The sequence below is a fragment of the Anolis sagrei genome, chromosome 2, assembly GCF_037176765.1.
Source record: "Anolis sagrei isolate rAnoSag1 chromosome 2, rAnoSag1.mat, whole genome shotgun sequence".
NCBI classification, from domain to species: Eukaryota; Metazoa; Chordata; class Lepidosauria; order Squamata; family Dactyloidae; genus Anolis; species Anolis sagrei.
This window is the reverse complement of record NC_090022.1, coordinates 156,158,767-156,170,801: the sequence shown is the minus strand read 5'-3', so window position 1 is coordinate 156,170,801 and position 12,035 is coordinate 156,158,767. Positions and strand designations below refer to the sequence as shown.

Genomic DNA, 12,035 nt, shown 5'->3' with positions numbered 1-12,035 from the left:
TGGAATGTGCTAGAAAAGGGCGAGATGTGGGTAGTGGTTGCATATCCTTTCAAAGCATCTCCATATGATAACTATGGCAATTCTTGACCTAGTATGTGAGAATATTTATTTTGTGCAGAAACCTGAACAACTTCATGGGCTCAAGTAATAGCCACTGCTACTACTCCATGAACCTATCTACTTTCCATAGTCACTAAGCTTTTCTTGTTACAAAACTTCTGACAGCCAATCCCATAAACAATTGCAACATGTGTAGTACCTGTATTTGTTAACAATTACATTCTACAAAAGATATTTAATTTTAATGCACTGGGTTTTAAAAAATCCACATTTCAGCCTGTTTTCTAGAGACAGTGTCTACTATGACAACATCACCACTATCCCTGCCAATGTTAGCCAACTTTTTTTTAGTGTAAAACAATGCTTCCCAATCCTTTTTTGACCAGGGATCACTTTGACCAGAGATCACTCTCCATCATTAGTACCAAAATTGTTATGAATCAGTTTTTGGTGAATTTTAGATTTGACTTGGTTATTTGGGGTGCTGATTCAGAAAATTGCATTGGATAGACCAATTGCATTGGATAGCCCAATTGGATAGGTGTTGGAGGAAAGTGCTGAGAGTGTCTTGGACAGCGAGAAGATCCAACCAGTCCATACTTCAAGAAATAAAGCCTGACTGCTCATTGGAGGGAAGAATAGTAGAGGCCAAGATGAAGTACTTTGGTCACATCATGAGAAGAAAGGAAAGCTTAGAGAAGACAATGATGCTGGGGAAAATGGAAGGAAAAAGGAAGAGGGGCCGACCAAGGGCAAGATGGATGGATGGTTTCCTTGAAGTGACTAGATTGACCTTGAAGGAGCTGGGGGTGGTGACGACCGACAAGGAGCTCTGGCATGGGCTGGCCCATGAAGTCATGAAGAGTAGGAAACGACTGAATGAATGCACAACACAGACCACATCAGCTCTAGTTTCTGATACAGAAAATATGCCATCCAGTAGTCACCATCTGCTCACCCACAGAAAATCATATTTAATAATCTAGAGCTGATGTGATCTATCCAATACAATTTTCTGAATCAGCATCCCAAATAACCCCAGGAACAGGCCTAAAAATAAAGACACCAAGGTGCACCCACTTTCATGCGCCACATGGAACAGATCCGCTCAGGGAGAGGGAGGAGGAGGAGAAGCAGCAGTCAGGAGGCTTGTTGTCACACTTTTCGTGGGTAGTCATCCTCTCCCCTCCCAACATCCCTGTTGCCTCGGTACTATAAGAGGGCTTCATAAGACTAGTCACTCTCGTTGCAATGGTGTAGTAATGGTGAAAACATGGACCATATTTTAGTTCTTGGGGCCCACTGGTGATCCATGGACTACAAGTTCCAAACCACTGGTGTAAAAGAACCCCAAATGTTTCTTCCTAAGATACTTCAATCTCTTTATCTGTCTTACTTTTTCCTGTTCTATTTCATTGAGTATTACATACAGTAAACAGGGCAAAATATAACAGGCGTGACTATACACAGGTATTATTATACTAGAAGTTTCATTTTCAGTCCTTTTCCTCCATATTCCTCCAGATGCCTTTTTCAAAACAATATAGAGTAAGTTGATCTTTTCATTGAGCTCCCAATCTAAATTCCATCCGTGTTTTGATTTGTTTTCAAAGACTGTTTTTAATCTGTTGTACATTGCCTTGGGGTGAGATAACATAAACAATTCTTTATTAATCAAGTATATAAATAAGAAATATGTGAAGTTGCAATTTAGATTCAGATCCTTCAGCACTAAATCTCACTTCCCATTTTGTTATCCATTCATCCATGTTTGAGAGATCATCTTAGAATTCTTTAGAGGCAACTTTAGCTTTCATACCACTAACAACTTACCTTTCAAGGCTTTGAAGACTGGATTTAAGCACCCTGAGTAACTGGAATATTTGTAAACATACATTTTTTATCATAGCAGTGCAACATCATCACCACAACCACAGTACAATCTGGAATATCAGTCAGCACTCTTTGGATCCTTTAGATCACTTCTGTGTTAGATTGAAATCCTAATTGCAAATGTAGGCAACAGAAGAATAAGCGGTCAAGACTTTAACTATTCTGATCATGAGTGCAGCAGAATGATTGTTATGCAAGAATGAATACAAAGTAGGGGTCATCACATAGCTGGTGCAACATGGCATTTTCCGCACCAATCTGGCAACACTTGAAAGGACTGAAACAAATAGTGAGAGGTGACTAACCCTAAAAGTAGATGGTATAATAACATGACCTCAAGAATTAACCATGTCAGTCAGTCTACCCTCTAAGATACAGTAGTGAGTCAGACACATTTCCAGGCAAAGATGTCAACAGCCCTATGCAAGAGACAAGAGACACAACTCATTTATTTGTTTAAAATAGGTACCAAAATATTTCAAATGATACCTCAACATAATAGACCAATTATCCTGAAGAGGGGAGCAACCTTTGGAGCTACCAACCCCCTCGCCTCCATTATTAATAGACATGAGATATTTTAACAAGGAAGTGGGGGAACATGTAGCATCTGGAAAACATACAAGAAAAGCACCAAGGTATTGTCTGAATCTGCCATGGACAGAGTGCATTACATTCCAAATGGTATTATCACTACTGGAATATTATTTCAACACAGGTTGCTACTGCACTTTAAGGCGCCAAAAACTTCCTTTAACACCATCCAAGAGATAATGTAGAAATGGAAAAACCCCAAATAAACTGCATTCAAGTCAATTTCATACAGCTAAATAACAGCTAAAGTACATATACATCTCCCAAAATCATTATGGGATAACATGAAATATTTCTTCTGCAAGAGAAGGATAAAAATGGCTTTCATTAAAAATATCTTTTCCTGTATTGGGCATGGCGAAGCCAGTTAATCATGTGAATGGTCCAGATTCAGGAAAAGGATAAGGCTTAAAACACACCCATATAGATGATTTCCCATTCAAATAAAGTCATTGTTTCTTCATTTCACCACCAGATCATTCCCAAAAAATAGAGTATGTTGCTCTTTGTCGGAGATTCACACCAGCAACGTTATAGTAGAAAACACCAACGTCAATGTCAATGTGTAAAAGAACAGAAACATCCCACTGGAGGAGTTCAGGTCTGCCTGGACATGACTGGATCGACCGTGTCCCCGTGGCTGAGGCTCTACAGTAATGTAACCATTAATTATGCGGATCCGCAGTGGTGGATCAGTGGTACTGCAAGGGAAGAAAAAGAGCAAACAGTTCTGATGAGATGTTGTCCAGCAAAAAAAAAAAAAAAAAAAAAGCAGCAGGATAGATACTTAAAGATACATATAATAAACCATAGGGAAGAATTACATTCTACAACAAACTCGGGATTTTTGCTAGATACGGTAAATCAACACCAAATTCTCCCTTTATACTATATAATTGGATTCAAAATTTTATTGTCACCTAAATTCACCACACTGAGTTTCTTTCACTCAGGTTGTTTGGGTTTTTTTTTTTTGGTGGCAATTTCCTTCCTGTTTCTCCTTCCATCAGTAGTCAAACATATTTTCATTCAGGTGGACCTTTGGTAGTTTATTGGTTTGTGAGGCAGCTTTAAATGGATGGGTACTATGCTCTACTTACTGCTGTACTTTTAATTGCTTGTGATTGAATAAAATACTAATATACTTTGCTTAACTGTGTTTTGATAGAACATGTTGCATTTTTTCTGTATTTTAAAAGTTCACCTTGTGAATCACACTGTGCCCTAGTTTCGGGAGCAAGATGCGATGTAATTCAAAGAGAGAGAGAAAGGCAGCAGATGTAGAATGAGGGCAAGAAAATATAGTTAACCCTCCTTATCTGAGGATTCTGGATCACTGGATTCCACCATCAAGGGCTTTAATAAAAGCAAACCTTGATTTTATCTAAAAGATACCATTTTGCTATCTCATTGCATATAATGGGACCAGAGCATCCACAAATTTCAGAGTCCATGGGAAGGGGACAAAGGCCCATTGAACACAGTATATGATGTGAAGGGCTTTGTGACATATTATTGAAGGGGGAAAAGCAACATTAAGTGGCAGTCACATGTTTGTTATAATTTGTATTTTGACCTCAATTCTTAGCATTTATATAGGCTTTATGTTGGTTGAGTAATTATTCAAATTAGTACTGACTGTGTGTTGCGTATTTAGTATTGTAGGGATGCTTTTTAAGCAATTATTTCTTTAAGCAAGTAACAAGTGGTAGACTTATAACAACTGTGAAACACGTCCATGTTATTATATCTGACGGGCACATATTCTCTGTGTTGTAACAAACATAGATCAATAACGACTTCCTTAGGAGAAACTAGTGAGGCTACATGCGAGCCAGGCACATTTTCAGGTCTGTTTTTCACATTAGACCTGCAAGTATAAGCTCCCATGATGGAACGATCTTCTCATAAAATAAAGGAAAATACAATTTCTCTACACAGTTGTAGCACAGCAGGCTAAATAGCTATTTATATGGAAGGAATTTATACATTATGTCTTATTTGTCAATATTAATACCATATTTCTATGATAAAATCTGACTATGGGTGGCACAGATATAAAGGGGAAACAATCACAATTGCAAAAAGAAAGCATCACAATGAACAGTATAAAATAGTTTTGGTAAGAGTATTTAAAAACATGCAAGAAATGGTTGAAAAAGTAAAGCCTCAGACTGACAAAAATCTTACGCAAGCAACATAGCTACATCTGCCAGCACAATCTTAAAACATAAAGCCTTCCATCCCATCGTTCCCATATGTCCCCTTGCAGCATATTTCAGTACTTTATCTTATCAGTAAATGGATGCATTCAAGATCAGATGTGAGGAAGAAAGATATTGAGTGGAAAAGCAAATCAGATGAAGCCTACAAAATTGGTTCCAGATCCCCACAAAAACCTCAAATGTAGAGGAGAAAAAGAGCCAAGAGAAACACTACTCACGCATAGAAATGTGAGTTGTTTACATCTGAAGGAGGCTTAATGCTGACCTCAATCTGAATCCCTATCACTTCCACTTACAATGGCTAGGTAAAAATGCTCTTTAAGTTGCAGGCAAAAATTTAAATCCCAATGGACAAAAAATAAAAACTATTAGCTTTGATTAAACACTGTTAGGCTGCTACAGGCTGTTTCAGTTTTCTGCTAGTCAAGTGCATTAAGACCAGGAAGAGAAAGGGAGCACTCTGGGATCTGAAGGCTATTAGCATCCCCTTTAAACACTTACTTCTTCATGGCTAAAAGCCCCCATAGGACATTTGTATGCTTAAGGAAAAGAGCCACCTGGCCATTCTACAGAACAGCAGCCCTGACAGGACTTACGTCTACGCACTGAGAATGAACCAAAGCAATGCTGTAAAATCTAGTGCAGGAAGAAATCAAAGCCAGGCTCTTTTTCATTCATTACTGGAAGTTATCAAAGGCCCCATCCCAAATATTCCTGGTTTATTCATAAGCTGTCAAGATTTTTTTTGCGAGATTTTTGGAGATGTGTGTAAAGAATTTTGGAAATTGTGACTTTTAAAAATATCATTTTCAGCCACACAATAAAACAGCAAAAAGAAGCAAAACTACAGCTGTTCCTACTACTGAAAATACTAGAACTTATGAGTATCATATTTTTAATTATTCATCAAAAATTATAATGAGAAGCACCATATAAATCACTCTTAAGATAATGCTTTGCTAGAATCTATTGTACCACACTCCCAATAGTGTACTTACCTGCTAGCACAATCACCAAACATGTATGGACTTTTGCCTGTTGATACTACTAGGGGACTCCAAATTTCTCTTCCCAATTCTTCCCTACTTCCACCAATAACTTCCCCATTTCCACCAATTATATTAGGAACATGGGGAATCAGGCATTGCAGTGTGCAAATATGCTGTTGGCCACCTTCACCAATTCATTACCTTTCCTCAATGCGTACCCAGAGGTCATTGAACTGGCGCAAACGCTGTTTCTTCTGCTGCTTCTTTTTCTTCTTTTTATATTTCCTGTCTACTTTCTCCAACAGATCGATGCTTTCCGGGAGCAGCAAATGAGGCAACAGCTCCTCCTCCTCTTCCTCCTCCTCTTTCTGGGGATGTTGTTGGGAAGGATGGAGCTCTTGGGAGATGATATAAGAGGGGTATTCTGAGGAAGACGATGAGAGGGAAGACAGCGCCTTTCGATTCTTCCCACTGCAAACAGAAAAAAAAGAATGATGCTAAAAAAGTACCAGAGGGAAGGCTTTCTTGTCTTCCAAGGCTCAGTTGTATTTTGGGCTAAAGGATTCCGTTCATAAATCAGGGAGTTCAATTGTTATCAGGGTTCTTTAGCTTGTTTATTTAAGGGCATTTTGCATGTTCTGTTGTCTTTTTGTGCAATAACCAAGTTTCATGTGTAAATTAGTTGTTTGTAATAAAGTTTGAAACTGTGAGAAATCATTTTAAAATGCACAGAAACTCCTGTATTCTTACCAAGAAGGGAGAAAATTACCAAAATTATTTGTTCTTCCATGTAGAAATGAAATTTAAAAAGATGTACGTCACTACCGTACACTTAACAGCCACCAATTCCACTTCTCAAAAAAAAAAAACAAAAAAACAAAAGCAAGAAATCTTCAGTGGAACAGTTTTTGAGTCTTCATTGCTAAAGCAGCCAGACAGCTGGAAAAGGAAAGCTAGAATCTACATCATATTTCACAAATTCTCTTTAACTTTTCAAAAGAACCACCACAATTTCCAGGTTGCAACCTGGCACCTATATTATTATTATGATTATTAACTTTACTTGTACCCCGCTAGCATCTCCTGAAGGACTTGATGCGGCTTACAAAGGCCAAGGCCTCAAAACATAACATAACAATACACAACTTAAAGCAAATCAAAACAATTAAAACAATATTAAAAACAACAAAGCAATAAACAGTACACTAAGACACAATAAAAGTGGGCCGGGCCAGAGTAATGGGTACAGATTAAAAGTGCTGATGTGACAGGTGGTATATGGGATTTTAGGGTAGGTGCAGTGTGCCAGCAATCTTAATTTCTACTAAAGTGCTTCTGGGACTTGTTATTGGAGTATTCTGGAAAGGCACATCGGAACAGCCAGGTCTTCAAGTTCTTCGTAAAGACTGCCAACATAGGGGCCTGTCTAATATCTTTGGGGAGGGTGTTCCAGAGTCGGGGGGCCACCACAGAAAAGGCCCTGTCTCGCATCCCCACCAGACGCAGCTGCGACACAGGTGGAATCGCGAGCAGGGCCTCTCCGGATGAACGAAGCGAGCGCGTGGGTTCATAAACGGAGATGCGGTCACACAGGCAGGATGGTCCCAAACCGTTTAGGGCTTTGTAGGTAAGCACCTGCACCTTGAATTGGGCTCGGAAAATAAACGGCAACCAATGGAGCTCCTTGAACAGGAGGCTTGACCTCTCTCTGTAAGGAGCACCAGTTAACATCCTGGCTGCTGCCCGTTGGACCAATTGAAATTTCCGAGCCGTTTTCAAGGGCAGCCCCACATAGAGCGCATTACAGTAGTCCAATCTAGAGGTGACCAAGGCATGGACCACCCCGGCCAGATCAGTGGATGTAAACTACTGAGTATTGTATACATTGCCCAAACTATGTAAGTTAAGTATCGCTTATGTAAAATTCTGAAATTTGAAATATTCCAAAATCCAAAATTGTCCAAACGGGCGGCTGACATATCTTTGTTTTCTGATGATTTCATGTAAACAAACATTATTTCATGCACAAAATTATTAATATTATTGCATAACATTACTTTCAGACGATATGTGCAAAATATGCATGGAACGTGAAGTTTGAGTTTACTTGGGTCCTTTTATGTAGATACTAGCCGTACCCTTCCACGCGTTGCTGTTGCCCAGCCTGTGTGTATTTTTTTGTGTGTGTGTATGTATGTGTATATGTCTATATATGTGGTTTTGCACATGTGTTCTAATGTATTTTTTAAAAAAATTGCTCTCTTCCACTGTGTTTTTTAAGTGTTTTTATGAGTGATGGTCACTCATTGGCCTGATAGGTGTATTGCGTCCAAATTTGGTGTCAATGGTTTTTGAGTTATGTTAATCTCACAAATGAACATTACATTTTTATTTATATCGATATGCAAATACAAGCATTCCAAAATCTGAAAATATTCAAAATCCCACTCTTTATGGGATATGATGTCAAACTTGAAGATGAAGATGTTACCTGTTGATGGCTTGTCCAGCAGAAGTATGGTCAACTCCATATCCTTCTCTTCTCAAAACATCTATTACTGTATTGTTGCCCATGAAATGACCTAAAAACAAAAACAAAAAGAATAAAATATGCAATATTAGGGGAAATGTACAAGTTAGAGTACTTCACAAAACCTACAAGGACATTTGTTTTAATGTCTTCCTGCAAGAAGATAGCACTATAGAAGTACGCAGTAGATCAGACAAACCTGGATTTTGATTTACTGAATTACTACTGATGAATATCCATCTATTATGAAATACTGGTGACTATTTTGTGGGTCATTAGCTGCAGTATACATTATTTTATATTGGACACTTTTCACACTTTTTTTTATCAGGATGAAGCAAAAAGCTACAAAACCTGATTCACCCCAGCTGGAATATGCAGTATTTAGCACCAATTCACATGGTTTCCTCTGTTTATATATTTTCTTCCAGCAACGAGTGGCCCTCTGGCTGTTTAGCATCTGTATGGGCCATAACTATGAGATCAGTAATAAACATTGCTAATACGTTATAGAACAATAATATATAATCTGTTGTCAGCATAATGCTTGTGGTCTGCGAGAGGAGCGCAAATGTTCTGTGGTTGGTCTGACCACATAAATAGTTCTGTTACAAAGGTAAGTATGGCAGGTGTGCAGCTACACCTACTAAAGCCCTTCTTCCATATTACTCTTCAAATTATCTGAACTGTTCCCTTATTTTCATGTATCCACTCTATTTAAAGAGGACAGCATTGATAGTACAAGCTCACCCATTTTTAATGAGCAATCCATAGTTTTTCATGATTTACACCAGGCCTGTACAACTTGGCAGGAGCAAGAGGCCAAAATTAAAATAGTCAAAAGCTTTTTGGGCTGAACATAGGTTTTCAGCACCTCACCTTCTGAGTGAAGGTATAATTAATGGATACATTATTGTGCAAATAAACTATATTATTAAAAGGGGAAATGTCAATGTATATCAATTAATTAAAATATTAGGTAAGACTTTTATTACAAAATCACATGAAAAAATACTTTGCTAATTAAACAAATGTAAATAGTAAGAAAACCTGAAAAGTGCATTCAAGCTTGTACTGCTTAGCAATCATAAAATTATAAGGCTAACAATTGGAATGTCCAATAATTAGCATTAGAAAATGGATACCCAGACAACACCAGGTACATAAGCTAGTTAGTGAATGGTTGTCTTGAGTGAGTCACATTCTCATGGGCATGCACCACACTCTCTGCTTCAGAGAAAGGTACAGTCAAACTTTTCTTCTATCAGCACTATTGGCTGACACTGAGCAATAAAACCATTGCAATTCAATTATCTTTTATATATATTTTAATCAGCCATCGATTTACCACTAAATCCAAAGTGTAAAGTGTGTGCAGCTGGCAAATCCAGGCTAGGGCAAAGTTAACAGCTGGACAAGGAATAGGGTGACATTACTGCTTGCAGAGGGGAGCTCCCCACTGATAGTACTGTACTGGGAAACTCAAGGCCAACCAATCTGCCCCCATTTGACTGAACTTCACTGACCACCTTCTAAAAGAAGTATGCCTAATGCCTCCGTATGCCACAGGGAAGTCCTTTGTGGGCTGCATCTGATCCACAATTCATATGTTGCACAGGTCTGGTCTACACTGACCATATAATGCAGTTTCAAACAGCATAGCATGGCAATGTTTCAGGGGACGGGACTGCCAAAATATCATCTGAGGATTCCTTGCCTAAGAAAACTCTATGAAATGTATGGAGTCACCATTAAGTCACATGTCACATGGACACACAATGGTGCAATGTGTCCTGAAGACCCGGAATAGACCAACTGGGCAACATCTCCCTCCTAAAGCAAAACTGCCTTTTGATCTCTGTTAGGAAATGAATGCAGCTGTGTGGTTCAGTTTTTTTTGTTTTTCGTGTCAGGAGTGACTTGAGAAACTGCAAGTCGCTTCTGGTGTGAGAGAATTGGCCGTTTGCAAGGATGTTGCCCAGGGAAACGCCGGATGTTTTGATATTTTACTATCCTGTGGGAGGTTTCTCTCATGTCCAACATAGGAAGCTAGAGCCGAGATGAGAGCTCACCCTGCTACCCAGATTTGAATTGCCAACCTGACAGTCAGTAACCCTGCTGGCACAAGGGTTTGACCCATTGCACCACTGGGGGCTCATTGCGCAACTGGGGACGATTCAGGTAACTATCATGCTTTCGAATCATCTTCTGTGTGAGCCAGGAAGACTGGGTCACTTACCTGTAACCAAGTTTCTTTTAGTGGTCATCTGTGAAATTCACACATGGGTTCAAATTACAGGAAAGGAGATTCCACCTGAACATTAGGAAGAATTTCCTGACTGTAAAAGTTGTTTAGGTGTGGAACTCTCAACTTCCAAGTGTGGTGGAAGCGCCTTCCTTGGAAGCTTTTAAACAGAAGCTAGATGGCCATCTGTCAGGCGTGCTTTAATTTTGCTTTTCCTGCATGGCAGGAGGGCTTGACTATGTGGCCCATGTGGTCTCTTCCAACTCTATTATTCTATGATTCTACAACTTCTCTTATGAAAAAAAATTATTCCCTGTTCACATTATTGCTTCTTCTAACTGCAATATATGTAGATGTACATATTTTTCCTTTAATATACATCAGCATCAAATGAATATTAAAAATTAGTCTGTGGCTGATCTCTTGGTGGGAATCATCATGTGGTCCTTCCCACCTACTTTAGGAAATTACTGATGGATGAGTATGACTGTCTTCCAAGGGTAGAGTCTTGGCAGAGGGTCCGTGACTGGAGAGACCTATTCTGGATCCACATAGACTTCCACAATGAGGATACAGATTTCCAAAAAGAAAGGAGATCACGACAAGGGTTTGCTTGATGCAAACTCCCCTTGGCACACTTACCCTTTAACCCTTTATTTGTGCATTTTCAAAATCCATAGCACTGTTGGTAACAGATGACGTCCAATTAAAAATGCTCGAGGGTCTGGGATTCCTAGTTCTGCGTTTATACCACATTTTTCCATTTAGCTTTAAGCTCATCTTGAAATCTCTTTTGTTGTCCACCAACACTCCAGTTTCCAATCTTGAGCTGAAAGTAAAGTAACTGCTTTGGGAGAAAGTGATTGGGTAATTCAGACATTATGGCCAGTCCAGTGAAGTTGATGGCAGAAAATTATCGCTTCAATGCTGATATTAGTTTTGTCCAGAATGCTGACGTTTGTTTGCCTGTCTTCCCAAAAGATTTGCGAGATTTTTTTGAAGGCAACATTAATTAAACCTTTCCAGGAGTTGAGGGGGACATTTGTAAACAATCCATGTTTCACAAGCGTACAAAAGAGTTGGAAGGACAATAGCTTTATGAACAAGCATCTTGGTATCCCTACAAATGTCTCAATACTCTCATTCGAAAAAAGTACTTGCAGAGCTCAGGTGGTGTTGTAATTCAGCACTGATACTGGTAGAGCACTTTGGTTTTCTCGATGTTCAGTGACAGCCTTAATTCTTCATATGCTTCTGTGACGGTGTTTAAAATGATTTGTAGCTCTTCCTCTGAATGAAGACAGATTATGTTATCATCAGCATATTGGAGTTCAATAACAGAAGTTATTCAGCCTACTGAGGTTAAAGCATTTGCCATCTGTTCGAGGTGAAGAATCATAGCAATGAAGATAGAAAGACTGTTGTCATCATGGAGAAGCTGCAGGATGTCCACAAATTTATCAAGGCATCTGATTTTCAAGAGGATGTTTCAGAGAGCG

At 39.0% G+C, this 12,035-nt stretch overlaps 1 protein-coding gene across 3 annotated transcripts in view; it reads right to left on the bottom strand.

Moving 5' to 3' along the window:
• Nucleotides 1-2,377: 2,377 nt before the first annotated feature.
• The window catches only part of LOC132768093 (metalloprotease TIKI1), a 74,962-nt gene continuing 65,304 nt past the window's right edge, over nucleotides 2,378-12,035 (bottom strand). For 2 of the 3 annotated variants that reach the window (XM_060763697.2, XM_060763698.2), the window contains 3 exons: nucleotides 8,253-8,343; nucleotides 5,963-6,232; nucleotides 2,378-3,248 (listed from right to left, as the gene is read on the bottom strand). In XM_060763697.2, coding sequence (XP_060619680.2) covers nucleotides 3,065-3,248; nucleotides 5,963-6,232; nucleotides 8,253-8,343 — 545 coding nt within the window. In that variant the 3' untranslated portion in view covers nucleotides 2,378-3,064. The remainder of the gene's footprint in view (nucleotides 3,249-5,962; nucleotides 6,233-8,252; nucleotides 8,344-12,035) is intronic. The other variant, XM_060763699.2, reaches the window with a different exon arrangement.